General features: G+C 38.7%; 1 protein-coding gene across 1 annotated transcript in view; it reads left to right on the top strand.

Moving 5' to 3' along the window:
- Positions 1-21,465, top strand: part of LOC139478127 (ras-specific guanine nucleotide-releasing factor 2-like) — a 969,963-nt gene that overhangs the window by 496,546 nt on the left and 451,952 nt on the right. Inside the window, exon 19 of the mRNA XM_071260456.1 lies at positions 18,337-18,475. Coding sequence (XP_071116557.1) covers positions 18,337-18,475 — 139 coding nt within the window. The remainder of the gene's footprint in view (positions 1-18,336; positions 18,476-21,465) is intronic.

Genomic DNA, 21,465 nt, shown 5'->3' with positions numbered 1-21,465 from the left:
ATAACCGAAGCGCGCAATAACGACGGAACACTGTACGTAACAACTTGTAATGTGTGTGAAAAGTCGTACAAAAATACGATATTTGAAGGGGGCGTGGCCTAAATGCAAATGTCCGATTGGGATTTTAAATTTTCCGGACCCCTGATCCAGACGCATCATAACCAAATGATATAGTATTTCTGAAGTAAGTATTTAAACAGTGTGACTACCTATACCAAGTTGACTCTAGCACACAGGAAAGAAGTGACGTTTATTCCGCCTTTTCGCACAGAAGAGCTGAAGAGCTACATGTGCTATTTGGGGAAAATCTGAAGATTTAGTTATAGTGTGTCTGCAGCCAAAATACAGGATTTAATGCTATGATGTAATAGAGGTAGTATTCTTAGAATTATTAACAATGATAACTATTGTTTGATTTTTGTATCGGTATCTCTTGAGACCTACTGCGGGTACCCGGGTTGGGTTGGATAATGGGGATGTTGGTACCCGGGTAGTAAATCTGGACTGGTCCCAGCCCTAATAAAGACCTTGGGATACGAACATGGGGTTTATTCTTACCATGGCAACTGTACATGCATTCAGCTCTGACGTCATCCGCTATGTCATAGCACAAACCACCTGGTACTATATACTATAGCACTAAGGCGACATTTTTTTTATTTGTTGGTTTACGGATGCGCCGCTCTTTCAAAGTCCAAATGTTAAAAAAAAATAAAATTGAAAATTACCCTTTTTTTTATTACCGCCGATCTTTTCGACAAAAAGTTCAAACAAAAAAAGATTTCTTTTCCTCGTCGAGCGTAAAGCAAAGGGAAGTCACTCTGATATTTCTTGCTGGGATCCTTCTTTATACCATCAAAGCTTGTCAACGCAAAGCGCAGTGGTGACCAGTTTAAGTATTTCAACACTGTTGGCCGTTCAAAGCCACAAGTCACACCGCACGGTAAACCGTCCAAGCCACGTCAAAATAGTTTATAATTATATTAACCTACTTGTCATATCATTCATTTATTAAATCTATCACATTTCACAATGTCTGAAATACCTATTCCATTTGATTTTATCATTTTTTTATCTATAGATTAAAAATATATTCACTTGACACTATTTCCCGCAATGTTATTGAAAATAAAATTCTCGGACACACTTCGACAACGGGTCCTCACGGGATGAAACGTCTTTATTTACAAAGTAATAAAATCATCAAAAATGTATCTATAAAAGTTGCCAAACTGACATCTTAGTTATTATTTCCAACTTTTCGTGCGATCGCATATCATAAAGTCAAATGACATCTCGGCTTTCGTCGCCTGGATTTCTCGGCTCGGACACGATGTCTTAATGCCAAAATATATGCATAAGAAATCTTTGTCATAGCTTGTAACCTAGCTCTATGCATCCATAAAGTTCCATATTTTTAATATAGATCGCGATTTCATGCTAAAACGTTCAGAATAACATGATTTAACACAAACCTTTCGCCAAAGTCTGAAAATTATCTTTGCTGTAATTTGATTAGCTGCCTTAGGTCACGTGCTTAAATTTGACTAATCGCGAACCTTGTAGCAGATTTTGTCGGTGAAACAATATAAGTTTTTTTAATGTATACTGACATGGCAGGACGTATGTGTTATTCATACGAAGCTTTGAAAACCGAGGTATTTCCTCATGTTAGTGAGCGGACAGCCATCATCGGGAAATGGGTGATGATAGATATTATTTGTAATTCTTTTTAAAATAATGTTCAACGTAAACAAATGAAAATTAAAAACAAATAGGTAGATGAATTCTTATATTTGCCGAAAAAATCGTTAGATTTGCGCTAAATTTGGACGTTATGAATGTTTTAGCTTACATTATTATTTATTTAAAACGAACTTTATTTAGTTGTTCATGAATTATTTAAATAATGAAATACACATAACTTTCATATTTATAAACAATAGGATTAATTAGACCTTTCAAATAGTGTATGGCCAAACATGTAGTAGCAAAGATGTTAATTTCAGCAGATAATTCATTGATAAATGTTGGTTTCATTTATCACACAACAGTCTCTGGGAACTTGGTGTCACAGCAGTAATCTTCTGGTTGGCTGGTGTTGAAAGAGTTAAACGTTGCCCATGCATTTGCTGCCAAAATAGCAGCGTCTTTCATGCATTTCCACCCATGGCATGAATATTGTTATGTTGTCATCCCTGCACAAGCTGAGTGCAAGGGATATAATAAAATGTTCTTGAAAAATTGAGTTATTTTACTTTTATTACGACAGGATATTTTTTTTCATACCTACCTAACTTTTTAGGACAAAATTCAGGTAAAAAAAATGTGAGAGGCTTTTTTCTTTTTTTCTTTTTTAATTGGCCTGCCTCACTTTTGAAATGAGTTTGAAATCCGTAAACCAAGAAATAAAAAAAGTGTCGCCTAATCACTAATACTCCACATTGTTCTTTGCTTTTTGCTAACAGGACAGCAGAGGCAAATTTTTACATTAATGAAAAATGCTGTTTTGTGAGAGAAATAGTCTCATGTGGGAGACTGGGAGATTTCATCAAATTTTGGGAGTCTTCTGCAGTATGACAGGTCTGAGCTTAGCCAGCTCCTGTTCCGAGTACAGGAAGCTAAACACACACACACACACACACATTTCTGGAACAAATGTCACTTGCTTGAAAATATCTGTGATCACATTTAGCAATAATTATCATGTTAAAAATGACAGCACTGAATACAGAAAACCATGGTCAGTTTAAATTACTGGATGAATGTACTGGTACGTGTAAAATACATACAAAATCACAGAATTATCCAATCACAGCTGCCAGAATGAGATGATTCTATCTGCACTCAAGCTCTCTTCGAAAACTGCTTGTTGAACGACTGATTCTCATTTGGTGTAGTAAAACTTTACGTATTCTTTTGCATAATTTATGTAAATATACAACTACAACTGCAACAGTGAGGTGCATAACAATATAGCTTTAGTCAGCAAATTGACCGTATTGCTCACTCTCTGTAGCGCTTCAATGACAGATCATGGAGGATAAATACGCAATTTGAAATAGATTTCACATATCAGGATATTTTCTAAATGAGAGTTAAAGACGTATGTGTATCTAAATGTGTAGACTTGTCCAAAATGGAACAGATGAAAACCACATGAATGGACTGTGTAAGACTTGGTAATATGACAGATCCCGGTACTTGGCTGGCCTCAAGGATTGGTTGGTTTAGTTGGTTTTTTGTTTTACGCTGCACTCAGTAATATTCCAGCTATACGACGGAGGTCTGTAAATAATTGAGTCTGGACCAGACAATCCACTGATTGCAATTGGGATCAATGACATGATTCAAACAATCAGCGAGTCTGACCACCCGATCCGGTTAGTCACCTCTTACGACAAGCATAGTCACCTTTTATGGCAAGCATTGGTTGCTGAAGACCTGGCCGTAACGAACCCTTGGTAGGGGAGTGATTGGCTTCATACGACTGAGGCATATTTATATTGTAATCTAGGCTTTGATAGACACTGACTTCTAATCTAATCAAGCTGGAAATTGGTATTTTGTAACTCAGCCATTAGAAAATTACTTGAGCTTTCTCTTCAATATGCCTCTATTAAAAAAAAGAGACTGAAGCCTGTTTACTCTGCGCAGTGCTTACATTGTCAGCTTCACTGTGCAGAGCTCTATTGTTTTGGATTGTAAATTGAATCATACATGTGATGTCACACTTGGAAATTATTTCATGCTTCATTTAAAAGCACACAGAACCATCAACATACCGTCCCTTTAAGGCATTCAAGGCATCATTTGTCTCAGAATCTGTTGCATTAGATTTGCTATGTATAAATGTTTGTGTATGTAATAAGTTTGAAGTGTTATAAGCTGAAATGAATCTGTTATTTTAACAGAGAGAAGTAGTATAGGTAATGGGGGTTCTGGACCACTTCCACTGGAGCTGGATTTATTACCTAATACTGCTTCTACAGATGGCATTTTTTATGCCAAAATGATTATGCGATTCAACGATAGTCATGAGTTGTATTAAACGAAACATCAATATTAATTAATAATGAATAAAATTTACTATAGCCCACGAGGATATTGGAAAGGTATAGGAGCAATAAAAAAATTAACCACCGCAGCTAAGGTATCTAAAGGTGTGGCCAAGGATTGGTTAAAGAAACAAGCGTTGTGGCAAATATATTTACCGGCACCGCATTATATACCGAGGAAGAAGTTTGATATTTTTACAACGAATGAAGTTCATCAGGCTGCGATAAGGTAAAACGCAAAACGTATAAATACGCTTTAACAGTAGTGGATGTGGCTAGTCGATACAAAGAGGCAGAGCCATTAACCTAGAAAGATTCAACAGAAGTAGCTAATGCACTGAGCCGCATATATAAACGAGGACCGCTAAAATGGCCTAAGCTATTTCAAGTAGATCCCGGTCGCTAGTTTATGGGATTGGTAACTAAAATGTTAACAAAGCACAATGTCAGAACGTCCGTGGTGAAAGAGAGGCCCACCGCAGTCAAGCTATCGTTGAAAGATTTAACAGGACATTAGCGGAACGTTTGTTTTGCTATCAGTATGGGATCGAAATGAAATCCGAGCGATTGAGATCAACCGAATGGGTGACACGATTATCAGCCGTTGTATCAGCGCTGAATAATGAAGTAACGCGATTAATAGGGAAGAAACCATCCGATGCGATTAAAATGAAATCCGTGACTTCCGAATCTTCAGCACCTCGGAGAGGCAAAGAACGAAAACTTCCGGATAGAGTAAGGGTAAGATATTTATACCAGCCCGGTGAACTCGAGGGAGGCCTACGTCGCACAACCGATCCCATATGGTCCCTTAAGACTTATAACATTAGTCGATTGGTTACAAAAGAAGGAGAGCCTATTCTTTATTATCTTCAAGATGGACCGGGTAGGGCATTTGTACGAGAAGAGTTGTTCATAGTTCCCGACGGTACGGTATTACCACCATAACCATAAGCATAGGTAGTTACACCATCATTATCAATCCATCTCTTTGTATCTAAGGGGGATAATGATGTCTTGTTCATTCTTAATCCATATATCCTATGATTGTAACTTCTTAAAGAGTTCATCTCGTGTTTGAACGTTCTACCGTTGAATAATTCTTCTTTATACTGTTCGTGTTTGATATGCTTTTTTACCACATACTTCTTAACACCCTTAGCTTTTCTTATCTCCCCATTATCGGACTTCTTTATAGAATACATCTTAGGTCTTAATCCTACATACTCCGCAATAGGGGTCCCAGCACATTCATCCTTCATCTTACCTAACACCTTTTTATTTACTAGGCTGTGCAGTGGATTATCTTTAGGGTAATCGCTCGTGTCGTACATATCTATTTTTTTTGCCATATCATTATACACATCCTTGGTTTGTATTTCCATCAACAAAGAATCTGTGTCGGTATATAACACCTCGCATCTATCGCCGTATTGCTTCTTAAGTTCGTTGTAATAAAAGTCATACATTAAGTGTTTTGACAAGTCGAGAATACTCGTACCGACGTACACCGGTCTGTTGAATTTTATATTACTTTTCTGCATATGCAACGCGGCTAAGTCGTTTTCGAATATCTTGCTTCTGTTTAAAGCCAGACTGGCTATAAGTTTCCTGAGTCTTTCTTCCTCATTAGATCTGACTAATTTAACATCAACATGCTTCCTTAGATTCTCCATAGTTTTACCAAATACCGAGTTATTCATGAGCTTATATAGATTCTTTTCGAAATCGCTGGTGGCTGTCTTTCTTAAATCTGTGTTCATCCTTATATAGGGCTCCATCCAAGGGCTTTGATCAAACTTTAGAACTCTGTGTAATTTCTTTAGCTTCATACCTAACGATAGATACAACTGGAGATTTCTGTAGTGAACTATATATTTTGTCTTATCCATCAAATTTGGTACGAGTTTTTCTACGTTAGCTAACCTTGTATTACCCATCAAGGAGCGTTGATATTCCGACATCCAATCTTTATTCACCCTTAATCTTTCGGGAGCTAGCGGATAACTGTTATGGTCTTTATGTAACGAACTTGGATGTTCCAAGTCAACTTCTAGTATGTACCCTTTATTCTCATTGATATTATTCACATCGATATCATTGACCCACTCAAAACCACCCGTGGGTAAAGGTTGACTCATAGCCCATCCGTACAAATTGTTAGCGTCGAGATATAATATGTACGTGTCGGCGAGTAACAGTACATCGGTTTTTAAGTACAGATCGTGATAATCGCCTAAATTATTACAACCTAATTTATCCCAGACTGTCAGAGTGTGTTCATAATCGGCATCTGTTATTTTAGATTCTGTTAAGTTACTATAGAATGATTCGAGGGGTGGAAATTCAGTTTCTTCGAATCTAGACCAATCATCCATATATTCGTCAGGATATACACCTTTTCTCAGCAACAAATGACGAGTTATCTTACCGGTATATTTATTTGTTATCGCGAAGTCATCGGGATTGTTCGCATTAGCTAAATTGTCCAGGGAAGATAACAGAAACTGTACGGAGTCTATGAATCTAAGCCGATGACTTTCCCATCCTTGTCCCTATGATGTATAGGTTTAGTCAACGAGAATGATATGTATTTTTCCATATTATTAGGAATGCACGTTAAACCGCCGTCGGTCTTTGAGATAGCTTGCATAATGAGATGTGAATCGTATAGGTTGTGCAACACAACGGGGATGGGTATTGTTTGAGAATTCATTTTTAGTTTCAAGTTACACTCGTTATGCGTGGCTCCCCGATAATTACCCGTGACTTGGCAATGATCTCTTACGGAATCCCCATCCAGGGGTTTATTGCAAACATGACAACTCGTTGACTTCTTGTGGGCCCTCCAATCATCCCTCGTCATACGAATGGGTTTCTTACACGATAATTTTTCCCTGATTATTCTCTCTTCATTTTGTAGATATTCTAGGAACTTTCCCGCTGCATCGGGGACCTCTGTAAATCACAGGAGTGTTTTGTTTTCCCATCATACCTTACAACTATATATCCAAACTCACAAGGAATATGTTCTTGAGTTTTGTACGTAACAGTACTACCTTGATTATTATCTTGGTTGGTATTTTCTATTGGCTTGATAAGTGCTTTGAAGTCGGCGTAAATTACGTATGGTACTGGCATTTGATTACAATAATGTTCAAATTTTAATATTTTTTCCCTCTTTAGGCATATCGATCCTGATAGCGGTTTGTCCAACACCTCTACAGTCTTCTTTATGCACTTCTAATAGATCTTGTCGGCTGTACCCATGCAGGCATCTTTCGCAGAAATATTTCTTTTCCTTATTTTTTGTTTGATCGTATAATAGCCTGTTTAAACTCTTTATCCACGTATAATGATATTTACCATCTTTTTCGATCAAAAATGAATTGATTCTGGGGATATGTTCCAGAGCGGAGCTTATCCTGTGTACAACAATTCCTTTAGAATGTCTGAAAACATTTATAGCTAAATTATTTTGCTTTTCCACCTTATCAATTTGTGATGTTGGTGTAGGTTCGTCTATACCATCGAAGTTGAGTCCATCGTTTTGGGGATAGCTAGAAGGTCTATCCGGATGCTTGTCTACGGGGAACAATGCAGATCTTATCATCATTCTTAAACAGTCATCGGATTTATTTTTTACATTAATTATGGCTTTTTTCTTCTTATAATACGGGGGGTAAATCTATATAGGATCCACCTTTGAAGGGCATATAATTTGCTATATCTAAATATAAACTATCGATTCTATCCACACCCCAACCCGAACCTCTATTAGTCCAGCATTCTAAAGTTTCCTGTATCCTCTGAATTGATGTATCTAATGATGCGTTTATAGTATCGGATTCAGTTATAACTTCTTGATTGCTTCGGAAATATGGTTTGGTATATTCGGTGCTATCGTCTGTTACTTTTACTCAATAACATTTTAATCATCAGCTGGTATTTTATACTATGTAAATCATCTAACTCCTCGTTAATTTTACTCCATATGATGGGCTTAATATCGTTAACATCCATGTTGGAATTAATATCCATCTTCCAACCTCTTAGATATTTACCAACGCCAGCGGATATGGGTACAAATATTAATTCTTGTTGTTGTTGATTATTATCATTATGTTGAATATCATCAACATCATTAGGTTGATTATTATCTAGTAAAGCAATCAAATCAGCTCTTCTCATTCGAGAATAACCTCTCAGCCCACTGTTTCTCGCTCGAGCTTTGAGTTCTCTAACAGTCTGGGGTTTGTTGTATTCCAAACCGAGTAAGGTAATCAATTCAGCTTTTATCATTCGAGAATATCCACGTAGACCACGTTGAGAACACGTATAGTTTATGTTTCTGCGCCTGATGTAATAATTGTGTATGCCGCAGTAAATATCAACACAGCGTCGGTTACATAGAGTCGTCTTCCCCATGAGTGTAAATTTGCAATTATTCATGGTTTTACATCTATCATATTATTTGTCTAAATGCAAATCACAGCTACACTATTGATTAGGCAGTCAGCCAAAGCTATTTATAGATTAGCTAACTAGGTCACGGTTTATGCATAGCCACAGCTGTGGTTATTTATGCGTAATTGTATAGCTGAAAATCAATACAGCAGTCAATCCCATAATCACAAATGTGACCTCGCGGTTCTTTTGTTCCTCTGACGGTGTATAAAACTGACTCATTGTTGGTCTCGGTATTGGGTCGAGTTTTTTCCCATAAACGAGGAAGAATTCGTGCATGGCAGATTCGACATCCTTAAACGTTTGAATTGAATGTCCTTCCTTAAGCAGTTTTTCATGAATAAAGTCTAATCTCTTCATTCTCTGCCGCGTATATTGTGACTGAGCTGCTTGGAGTTGTTCCATTGCTTCGTTATGTCGTTTACGCTCCTCTTCAACTTCTTTAGCATTTGATTCCCTCATACTAGAAAATAAATAATTACTCCCCGAAAAAGCTAGAGCATTAACAATAGCTCCACCGACCATCATCGCAATTGTTGCCATCTTCAATAATATAAAATAGTCAAATGTTTAATTACTTCATTACGTCTTCCAGGATAATCCCTTGTTTGATGAGCATATCCTTCGTTGCCATAGCCAATCCAATATCCAGAACCATCATACCGATGTCAAAACTATTAAAACTAGCTTGGGAGGTGTGGCTTTAGTAATCATTTTAGCCATACGAGCATAGCAAATGGCCAAGCCGGTGACCACCGCTGAATGATACGTTGCGTTTACCAACATTTTACCGTCTGTAGCTGGAGTAGTCATGCTTCTTATAGCATTATATGAGGGCTAACCTCTAATTGAACTTGTTGTTGCGGCGGGGGTGACGTTTTCTCTTCTCCGGTCTTATAAAAGAACCATACAGCCGATATACCAGCAACTCCTACTAGTGCCCATGTTTTAATCGGATTAATATTTGAATTATTTATTAATTTCGCTTTGCGCGCCAGTCCTCCCTTTCTTCCTGCGGCTATTTTTGGGGGGTTCTTTGTTACTCTGGGTTGTATTTGTGTTTGTGGTTCCTCATTCACTAGTTGTTCTTCGTTCACATGTTGTTGCGTTTCCGCACTCTGCTGTGCAGTTTCGTTCACAATCTGTGGTGTCACCTGTTGAGTCTCCATTATTTATTTGAACTTCCTTCTTTATATTATTAAGTGGGCACGTATGTTTAAATTGACAATACCTAGCCGTTATTAAAGCTGTGGTGAGTGGAGCTAAAAACATTCCGAATCTATGATAAAACTCACAGCTCACTGAGCTTATAGCGTGTTCGATGAATGGGCCTTTCTCTAGAGATTCGCATAAATACAAACGATGTTCTGCCGGGATAGGGAGAAACGTACTAGCTACGACTGTGTATAGTTGTAACATAGCCGACCCTATTGTTTTAATCATGGTAGCTCCCAGTCTAGACTCGTAACGCGCATACAGTTTTTTAATCTCTTTGTCGGTCATGTTATCAATTTTTTCGATGGTATAATTTTCTCCCAAATATTGGGAACATTTACCACCGGCTACCAAAGCCGCGAGTCTTTCTCTATGTTTATCTAAAGATTTATCTGTATTTTGATCAGGCTCAGATTTTTTGAGCATTTGTTCGATGAGTTCGTCGCATTCCATAATGTAATACCTAAGGAGATATTTAAGTCTAACATAATATAATATGACATATCCAATACATCCCGTCATAATGAACTGTTGCGAAAGAATGATGATTTCGAACCACATTGTGTCATATTAACCGCTAATGTTCAATTTGCTACATTTTGCTATAATTTTGCTATATTTGCTAAGCAATTGCATAAGCAGCTGGTTGATCGGTTTTTAATAGGAGTTTACAGTGCTTCATTGCCACTAACAGTTTTCTGACTTTGTCACATTCGAGCTTGGTATAAATGACGTCATTTTCCCGTAAACATTCCTCGAATGAATCTCGATCTTTGCAGTGAAAGAGTGCTACCCATTTGGTCTGCTCTCTGAGATCTTTCAGGACAGAGTTGTATTTTTGAGTAAGTACCCAAACGCTATGTTGAGTATGCCGTCCGGAGAATGCTAAATACGAAAGCATATCTTTCTTTTTTTGTTAATTCTTTACTCGTGCTGCAGTCGTCTATTACGAAAAGGGTTGATTCTCCTTTGTATTTTTCGTGACATACTCGGAGACAGTCTTGTAAACGATCGCCCGGATCGACTCTGTGTACCCCGTCGTCATTCATTACCAAATCTCTCGATAAGTATGTTTTATTAACGCTTATAGTCGGGCACAGAATAATAATATGATCAAAAACGTTCCAATAATGACTTTGTAAAATATCCAAAATAAAAGCTGTTTTTCCACAGCCCGTTTGCCCGCATATGATAGCGCAGTGCGGATCTTTAGGTAAAAGATTACTAATAGATTGCTTGCACGAATCTCCCATTCTGTATATTAAGTTGCGCATCCATAATCACGTACAAATATGTGTTTAATTTACCAGCTGATTCCTGAAGCTTCGTTATCTGTATGGTGGCACCCTCGCTATTCTCCTCCCACTGCCGTGTAGTTGGTCATCGTCCGTTGTTCGCATGTCGAGCCATAGCGCGTACTTCGTGGTGAGGTATTCACCCATCGATACACTCCCGAGAGACAGATCTTTTACGACCGCGTTAACTTCCAGAGAACGTTTTATAGAAGGAAGTTTTTTAATCTCATCCCAATGGTGATAGGCTAGCATTCCTTGGCTATATAGTTGATTAGGAACGCCCTCGATAGTTAATTCTACTTCTTGGGTTTGGGATTGTAGAACTTCTCTGTATTTCTTTTAAACGCATCAGAGGGGTCCTCGAACAACATTAAAATACCCTTCAACGACCTCGTGGGGACGTTTAGATTAATATTCCACGTTGTATCTTTTCTGTCCCTCGTGATTTTTCGATGTCGCAGCACGCGATCATACAAAATGGCTAAACTTTCTGAATAATGGTTACGAATTTGTCTGGCTAATTCGGGATCCGTTATCATATCGTACTCGAGCGAGATATTGTCAGTGGAATAGCTAGCATCTTCAGCAGCTCTGGCCAATAAAATTAAAACATTGTTCAGAGAACAGGGAATAACAATTGCCAGTACTTTAACCGCGTTGGGATTTATTATATCGACTTTGACTCTCTCGTTAACTGGTGGCACAGGTGGTACAGGTGGTGGCGTATCACCGCCTAGTGATGAAAACGGTATAAAAGAGTGGATAAAAAAGCACTGGGAAAGCTCGCTGAGAAAGCCGCGGCCGCACTTCCCGGTATGATAGGGAGTAAAGTTTCCTGGCTATTGAATTTATTAGCTAAGACCACCACTTGGCTTAGTCAAAACTTGTGGGGGTTGATCGTAGCAATCGCAGGGCTGTTGTACGTATTCGCTAAGAACTATTTAACCAAATCAGTTACCTAACCAAATCATGAGTAAACCAGCCGCGACTCCACCTACTACATGGGTACAATGTGTGAAGCCCATTTCTGGTGTCCCCCGCCGTGATATTGCTGGAATATTGCGAAAAGCGGCGTAAAACCATACACACTCACTCACTCACTCACTCAACCTACTACAAACGCTGTTTTTTCATCGATATGTTGTTGATTTTTAGCCGCAATATGTGGTGACACTTGTGCGTCAGTAGATGGTTGAGCGATAGTAGGTGTTTGTGGCTTGACTATACCCTTTCGCCAGTGATCGTTTGCGTTATTAATTTGACGTTAATGTCTGAATTTATACCTGTTTTTTGTTGATCGGTAGCGATAACAATTTTATTATTATAACCTATCACTTGACCGATCTTAAGTTCCATATTACTCGGAGACATGTATAGTCCCGGCTTATAAACGAAGTCCACTTTGGATTGAGCGTACTGTAATGCATCTTGAAAACGCTTTATAGACAATGGTATGTCAACTGGTGAATTAATGGCATCCTCCACGTTTGAGACAAACTGTTTTTGCGCATCGAGCGCCGTCCCAGAACCGATAATGGACGTTCGTGTTTGCGATTGTGCTCCGAGAATTGCCCATACGTAAGTTCTTATCGATTCATTAACTCTTACAAATCCTGGGTTAGTAAAATTATTTTCTGTTTTATCATTAAGAAATTCATTCCAAGCGTTTGCGGTATCGTTCATTTGTATAAATTTTGTAACAATATAAATTAAACCACTCTTAAAACTCATAATATCCCCTCTCCAATTGTTACTATAAAGTTTCCAGCCTTTATACCAATCACCGGTTTTATGCCAATGATCATATATTCTTGCGTAAAGTTTACTGGTACTATACAACTTACCAAAATTAACATGAAGTTTATTGAGTACTTTATGTACATAATCGCTTTCTTCTTTGACGGATATTTTTTCCTCTGTGTAAGGAACACCTAGACCATGGTTTGCTCCTTTAATACGCCAATCTTTACTCGTAGAAACATTAAATTCCTGACAAATACGCTCATACGCGGACCTATCATAATTATTATTTGTGGAATTCCACGCTCGATCCTGCGGTAATGGAGCACTAATTTCTTTAAGTATATGTCTAATCTGATAGTACACGTGAAATGTTATAACAGACTTATTCAGTTCAAATCCTGGAGCATAAAGAGATACGCCACATCCTGTTGTGGCACACCATATAAAAGAGTTTAACTGATTCTGCCAAAATTGCATCGGATTGTGAAACCAATCGTGCACCATTTTATCGCTAGTTGCCGTGACCCTGTACTTTTCAAAGATATCGGGGAATTTAACGAAAAATTCAGCACCAGAGGCAGTTACTATAATCGATTGATTAGTAATGTATCTCGATTTCATATTTAAGTTATGATATAGTATCATTGTATATTTAATATGTATGTTACACTCCCGGGAATAACAAATGGTCAGTCTATTGAACTGCTTCATACTATCGATAACTCGGATGGACAACTCGAAGTAGCTATCTGTGACGTAACGTATTACCCGCTGTGGACCAATATAAGTGCTGCGAAAAGAAATAATGAGATGATTTTAGCAGATAGTAATTATCCCATTACTATACCTGATGGGTATTACAGCGTATGCTCACTCAATGATGAAATTTTTAAGCCTAATGAAGCTAGTCTCACACAAAATGAGGCGACTGGGAGACTGAAATTAGACAATGGAAAAAAAGGTATATATATTCACAAGAACTTATTAGTTACACTTGGATTTGTACGACCACTGATTAATGGATACAGATCTATGGATTTATTAAATGGAACATCTGTTGGAAATAAATTACCCGATTTAGTTCCCTATATAGAGTTGTGCAACCATCTTGATCAAATCAGTACGACGTATAATATTCAACTAGAAAGTCCTCCAACTCTGCTCAGATCTATTCCAGTGAAAAATGAAAAATATAATAGCGGTAGAACGGAATCTTTCTCGTTATTACAATATAAAAAATAAAAGCGTGGTATTATTTCAGACCTCAAAATTTCTGTATTAGATGTAAAACACCAACCTGTACATATAGGATACTTAAGTGTAACACTCCATATTATAAATAATGGTTGATGCATCAGGCCCTGGAACACTCAGACAATGTAATACAATTGCGCTTTCCGATCTCGGAGACACAGAAGGATTAGATAAACCCGGTAACAATGGTAAGTTATCCACTTTACACTCACACGATAATGTATACAAGCGGAAAGAAGTTACATTCCCGGAAAATCTAGAAGATTTAAGCGATGTCGACGTTAGTAGACTCCTTAAAAACACTCCGTACAATATTATTCTCAACGGCGAGAATAAATGGACCATGGTAGAAGCAAACATCGAGTGGCTACTGAATATCGTCATTACCCCACCTTATGTGATGATGGGTAAGGGACATAATTTAACTAAGATAATAAATAGTGGTATCGTACTCGCGGCCTATATCCCATCAAAACGAAAAAGTGTGTTAGTCACTCCCCTGCCAGAAAAACCAGGTCATATGTTATATAGTCGTCCGGCAGTTCAAAATGTTAGTTTAAATTTGGTTGCTGAATTCGATGATATTAAAGTTAACTTGAGTGCAATACCTAATATTTCTACGCTTATTATTGAAGTCTTGTTCGGAGATGTACCGGTAGATGCCTTCGAAATATTACCAGGTCTATCGATTAAATGGCTCAAGAAACACAAGCGTCAACGTTGCAGTATTATTCATGTCGGAGCATCGCCCGTTGCAACCCTCGAGGGGGTACAAATTATTAAAAGTGGTAGTATTTCTCTTTCTAAGATATTCTTGCCGTATAATATACAATTGATAAGGTTGATGTATACTCTCAAAACATTTAAGCAAGACCAATTGAAGACTATTATATATTCATAATATATACTATGAGTTTATATCCAGTGCTCGATGAAGCAATTGAAAAGATGGAAACTGTTGATGGATTTCGATTACATCAAATAAGCAACATAAAACATCGAATAGAGAAGGATAGGGAGTTGAGACTTGGATTGTATAAAAAGTATCGCAGAGCCGTGAATGCTCTGGACGGAGTTGACACCGCTCTTGTAACAGCTGGCATGGGACTCGGTGTAGCTGGTGTCGGTTTACTATCAACTATAATCGCCGCGCCTATCGTGCTCGGCATGGAAATAGCCGCCGGAGTCTCGGGACTGGCAGGAATAGAGATAAAATTCATTTCTCGTAGGTTACAAAAGAAAGCATTAAAACACGATAGTATTCGGATACTCGCCGAAGCAAAGTTGAACAGCATTTGAGGATCATATTTCGACAGCAATGGTCGATTGTAAGATATCCGAGGAGGAGTTTCGTTTAGTGCTGTCGGAACTCACCAAATACAATGAAATGAAGCAGGAGATTCGATCAAAATCTCATAAGACCAGTGGTATTAGCGAAGATGAGAAAAAAAAGTTCATAGAACAGGGGAGGCAACAAGTGCGTCAATTATTCCGTGCCAAAACCAAAGAACTGGTTGGAGATTAAAAATAGATTGCTTACTATCGTTGGATCACATTTAGACAAATGCTTACATAAATATATACAATAATGAAGATCGAAAAAACTATTAAATGGAGAGAATTACCACAAGGTTTTTATTATATCAGTGATGTCAAACCAACCAAATACGGTTATCAATTGTTTCTTATCAACTTACAAGAAGAGTGTAATTATATAGTCTGGTCTCCTAGTAAAAAGAACGAAGAACTTAATAAAAATGTTGAATATCTCTTTATCGATAAAAATAAAGAAGAATATTTTTATTACCATTTAGGCTCATCTAAAGCAATGATTGGACCCAGGTATTGGTGAGCGAGAGCCAATTTAACTTAATCTCATGACTATCGTTGAATCGCATAGTCATTTTGGCATAAAAAATCCCCCCTGTAGTAGCAGTATAGGTAATAAATCCGGCTCCAGTGGAAGTGGTCAGAGATGTTATTTGAGAAAGTCAGATTTAATGTATATATAGAAGTAAAATACAAAATATCACTGATCTACACTATACTACTTTACACATAATGTAAATTCTATATTTTTGTTTGTGCAGTGATAACATATATTCTCTACATTTCCCCATGTTCCTAGCTTCACAATGTCCCCTGCCATGTCCTGCCATAAATATATTTGCCCATATCCACTTACGTTTACAGATCACTTTATTCACCATAGCTCACTTCCAACTCCCCTCATGTAAAAAATACTCTGTATCATTTTACATTTAAGCTATCCCACAATGCACCATTCTATCCTCTGCTCATGCCCAGTACTAGGGACATGACGTCACAATGTTTTCTTATATTAACCCCAACAGCCTCGATATCGTTTACCTATTTCTGTCATTGTCTATACCAGCTGCAGCGATACCCTCCATCCATCCCCTGTCTCCACCTTTTGGGCTATTTGGTTTCATATATTCATGTAGCAGCCAGGGGCTGGGCTTCACAAGTCATTCCATCCCCTGCATACTGCATAGGAATGGTTCGTGGCCCCCAAAGTACCTTTCTTCCAATTTAAAGTCCAGGGCCTGCACGGTCTCAGGACTTGTTCATTACCCACAGGGTAACTAGCATCTTCATTCATACCAACAGGGTTTTCATTCATACTCGCAGGGTATGTCTTTTATGTAGCAACAGAGTAGCCCCTAATATATTGCCAATGTTATAAATAAATATTTTCATGAATCCTATTGTTTTGTTGTTACTGCACAAACGTAAAACATATGGTCTTAAAATACATTATATACCCAACTAAAACTTAGATGGTTTATTGTCCCCCGCCGCGCGAAAGCGCAAAGCGGGGGATATAGTATTCACGACCGTCCGTATGTACGTCCGTACGTCCGTCCGTACGTCCCACCTGTTTGTTGCCTCGATATCTCAAGAACTAAACACTGGATTGTCTTCATATTTGGAACTATGGTGTATATACAGACTCCGCAGACACCAGTCGGTTTTGGTGACCTTGACCCCATTTTCAAGGTCACAGCAGGCAAATCCGCTTTTGGAGTTGGAAAACGGTATTGCCGCGATATCTCAAGAACTAAACACTGGATTGTTTTCATATTTGGAACTATGGTGTATATACAGACTCTGTAGACACCAGTCGGTTTTGGTGACCTTGACCCCATTTTCAAGGTCACAGCTGGCAAATCTGCTTTTGGAGTTGGAAAACGGTGTTGCCGCGATATCTCAAGAACTAATCACAGGATTGTCTTCATATTTGGTACTATGGTGTATATACAGGCGGGGGACATTTCGTCACTTTGTGACAAATACTTGTATTTGTATAAAATATATGTACGAGTATCAAAAATAGTTTGCAGGTCTTCGCTGTTATAAAAATCACTTCTGGTCTCGAGAGTATAAAACCCACGTGAAATTACTTGTTTCACATTTAGTTCTTAGGTTTTGTGTAGAAAAATTGTGAATATCAATTCTGTCTGTTGCCAAATGGCTGTATTTGTGACCATTGGTGTGAAAATTAGAGAGAATCTGCTTTAACATATATGTTGATTGTTTGAATGGATATTTTTTAATCTTTTTAAGAGAATAAGAATGTTACACTCATTCTACCAGACCAGATAACACAACCACACTTTCTTTTTTCTGCAATGGTTATATAAGTTAATAAGCTCTTGTTGTTAAGTAGGTTGTGAGTAGTTATGCTGTTTTAGCTGAAAGTTGATGTCATTGCCTGCTTGTCCAGTGTCCATCATTACATGTTATCATCTCAGAACCAACTGGACCAGTGCAGCAGAACCTTTGTTCCAATCAATTATAATATTGAATTTGTTGGAAAAGTTTGAATCTGATTTTCAATATGGCTGTTCAAAATGTAATGATATTTTGTACATGTGTCATTGGTTGTGGAACATAACATGTATGTTCTGTGTTGTTGAGAAAATAATCATTTTGACCTTGGAGATGAAGATGAAGATGACACACATGTTCCGTTTTTCATGATATTTTTAAAGTTTAACTTGTTTTAACCTTTTTGTCCTTACCAAACTTTTATATTCTTTCATATTGCATATTTTGATTTGAAATTATGTTTCTTCTTTTGATGGGCATCATATCTTGAGCAAATCTATAAAATTTAGTGTTAGTTTTTAATGTCCTCAGTATTTATGCGTGAAATATTTGAATGTGGCTGTGTTTGTTGACATTTTAAGCTATTGACTACATATCCAGGTGAGCTACAGTGCATTTGCACTATATTTATCAATTTGAACAGTTTGCATAAAGGTTTGTGTGTATTGCAGTTTCTGGAAAGCGTGGCAGTGCTGAGGCTGAGTCTATCAATATTTCAACACCCCGTGGCAGTCTTGCACAGATTGAAGGCTCTCCTCCTCAAGCTAAAGCAGGCACAGTTGTCACATCTTCACGTGCATCCAAGAGAAGGTTATGAGAATTCTTTCGTAGGCTTGAATCACTTTTGACTTTTCATTTTTGATACAGTTAACAGAGTTTATTACAAAGCTGACAGTTAAGATGGTACTCAAATGTATACTTTTCATTACATAATAGTTATATATTATTCTAAAATTCACACAAGTTTAAAAAAAGGTTGACAGTTAAAAGACTTCTTTATCTTTATGATCTTTCTCAAGATCTTGTTTTTAGACCATTGATTCCCCTTACCCTGGTATCCCCCTTACCAGGTATACGTTGATCATCTGATTCTTATCACATATCCCTAAGTACATACTGCACATTGAACATTCATATTGGCAATGACTGTGTGGTTATGTAGAAAGTCAAACATTAAAAATGTAAGCTTGACTTAATGTTAGGCAGCTTGGGTTGTATACTCCCCTGGGAGCTGAGAATGATTACTGGAATGCAAATGGATTCACTGTTTGAGGAACAACTAAAACTGCTTTTGAGCAGATACTAGAACCTGGATACCTGCGGTATATAACTGTATAACTAGTTAACTATTGTAACTAGTAACTATAAAATATTTTTTTATATTTAAATACTTATCCTGCATTACTCCTTAATGCATCTACGGCTTGTCCTTGGCAGAAAGAAGAGAAGTGTGAGGCCTTGCTGAAGAAGTTGTTCCAACTTGTTGTGTGGCTGATCCCATCACACAGCTCCCATGTGTCCACATGTCTGGGGTGACATGCACCGGAGAGGTCGAAAGGTCGTCTCCAGACATGTGGAAGCCACCGTGGAGTCTTGTGGTGATGACCTGCTGGGCAACCACCAAAGGGCCAAAGCTGTGGATGCCTTCCACATCCTCTAGGGCAACATCTTGCTGGTAGTGGTAGGTGAAGACCAAACACCAGAAGCAGCCTTCCATAATGGTGTAAATGGAGCAGTTGTGAAGCGCCATGGAAGAGACGACAGCCCAGATCTCATGCGGGTTGTTGGCTCTCAAAGAGTCAAGTCATGCTGCCTGAAGAATGATGGTGCAAAGCCATAGAGCGATTGTGTTGTGGCTGTAGTTGATACTGGGATAAAAAGGCGGTAACGATGTTCTCAAAGATTGTTGGAGCATCAAATGAAACATCACAGCGCTCTGAGCTCAAATCTAACACGGTCGATGTCATTCGCTCACAGGTGCTGTTGTTTTCAGAGCCAAGAGGAAGACCATCTTCTTGGTGAGGTTGTAGTAAGACACCGAATGGAGTGGCCCATGCTGGGGGTCTGAACTTGACCTTCTGGTCTACCAGATGAAAGGAGTTCCAGATGATGACTGAAATCCTGGTCATCTTTCGATCTTCCGAAACTGCCGAGACAAAGTTAAGGCCATAAGGCCATAAGGCCCTTCAGACGACACTTGTGGAGCAAAAACAGTAGAAATTCAACCAAGAATTGAGGTGAAGCAGAGGTGGGATCCTGGTGTTTCTCCTTACAGAAACTCTTGACGGAATGCTACTTGTCATCATAAAGGGCCCTGGTAGAAGGTCTGTGTAGGGGCCGTTTGCTGTGAGGGTGGATCTGCAAGTTGGCCAATCTGGGAGGGGGTCGATGGCAGACATTTCTTTGAGATCCACGAAACAGCCCCTCGCACGCTACCAAGGGTTGACCTGATCCTTAAAGGACCCTGGGAAGAGTATTGGAGGCAGAAAAGCGAACGCTATAAGTCCTACCCAGGTATCTGGGAATGTGCTGAACCAGAACACGTAGATCCAATTTATCAGATGTATGAACCGGAATGCCTGTTGAAGGAGTAGTCCCCTGATGGCACAGGCATCAGAACACGGTGAGGTTGTCTGTGCAGATGGTGGGTTGAGTTACCGGAGGAGCTCCTGCCAATGCGATGTCGCCTGAGCGCCTTCAACTCCAAGTTGTTGACGTGCCAAGTGCACTGTGCACAGCCCAAAGGTTGTCTGGTGCTCTTGATGCACATCTCAACCTGTAGAGGCATCTACGAACAGGTGGGACTCCAGGGATAACTCTGTTAGGAGACGCTTTCTAAGACACACGACTCTACCATCAACCAGCTCCTGAGGTGCGGGGTACAGCAACACATAAGCCGTGAAAGGTGTCAGGAGCTGTTGGATCGGATGTGTGTAGTAGATCTCAGCTTCTCCACTTCTGGAGAGTTTCTGTTCATGTCGTGCCATGACGATGCATGAAAAATTGTGTTAGTCATCATATGCCAAATCCCATGTAGACGAAATAAGCCCACTTCTCAACCGATCACCGATGCATTTTAACGATTAGTGGGAAGTCAAAGCTGCATTCAGTAGATAAGGCTGAATATATGGAAAACTTTGGTCTGAAAGATCACACTGTATGAAGTAAGGTGATCATTTCATGGAAGTTGGAGCACTTTCATTTTGATATTGAGGTGATGATGAAGGGAGGTGTCTCACTAATCCGCTGTGTTGTCATTCGAGGTTGACAGAGCGGTCGTAAAAACAATTATAAAATTGACAATGTGGATATATAAAATTCCTTAGTCTGAAATGTTGCACTGTAGGAAGTAAATTGATCGTTTCCATCCCCTGGACATTGTATAAGCGCTCCTTTTCTTATATCAAGGTGATGATGACGGCATGGTATCTTGAATGATTGGATGTCCACTGTAGTTAATGTACAGCAACAGGCGTCTGGTCCAGTGTTTGCAGCATTACGTGCAAGCATGCAAACAAATATACTGCACGGCACTGAAGAGGTCAGTTGACCTAATTCCAGTTGGAGATGTTTACAATCAGAGAGTTCTTGAAATGTGACATGTAAATCACCCTGCGCAGTAAACTGGAATCACGCAATTAGTCAAAGCTCAGCACATAGACAATCCCCTGTGAACTGTGTGTTTGACAGACATGTGGAGTTTCCAAGTTCTGTGTGGAATGTGTGACATCTGGTCCTGTGTTGTGAACGATGATCCCTAGGTGGGTACCCGGAAGCATAGGGCGATTCTGTCAAATGTT

The sequence above is a fragment of the Haliotis cracherodii genome, unplaced genomic scaffold (assembly GCF_022045235.1).
Source record: "Haliotis cracherodii isolate W230 unplaced genomic scaffold, xgHalCrac1.p SCAF_1, whole genome shotgun sequence".
In the NCBI taxonomy this organism is placed as follows: Eukaryota; Metazoa; Mollusca; class Gastropoda; order Lepetellida; family Haliotidae; genus Haliotis; species Haliotis cracherodii.
Note: the sequence above shows the minus strand (reverse complement) of the source record. Positions and strands in the feature narration are given on the sequence as shown.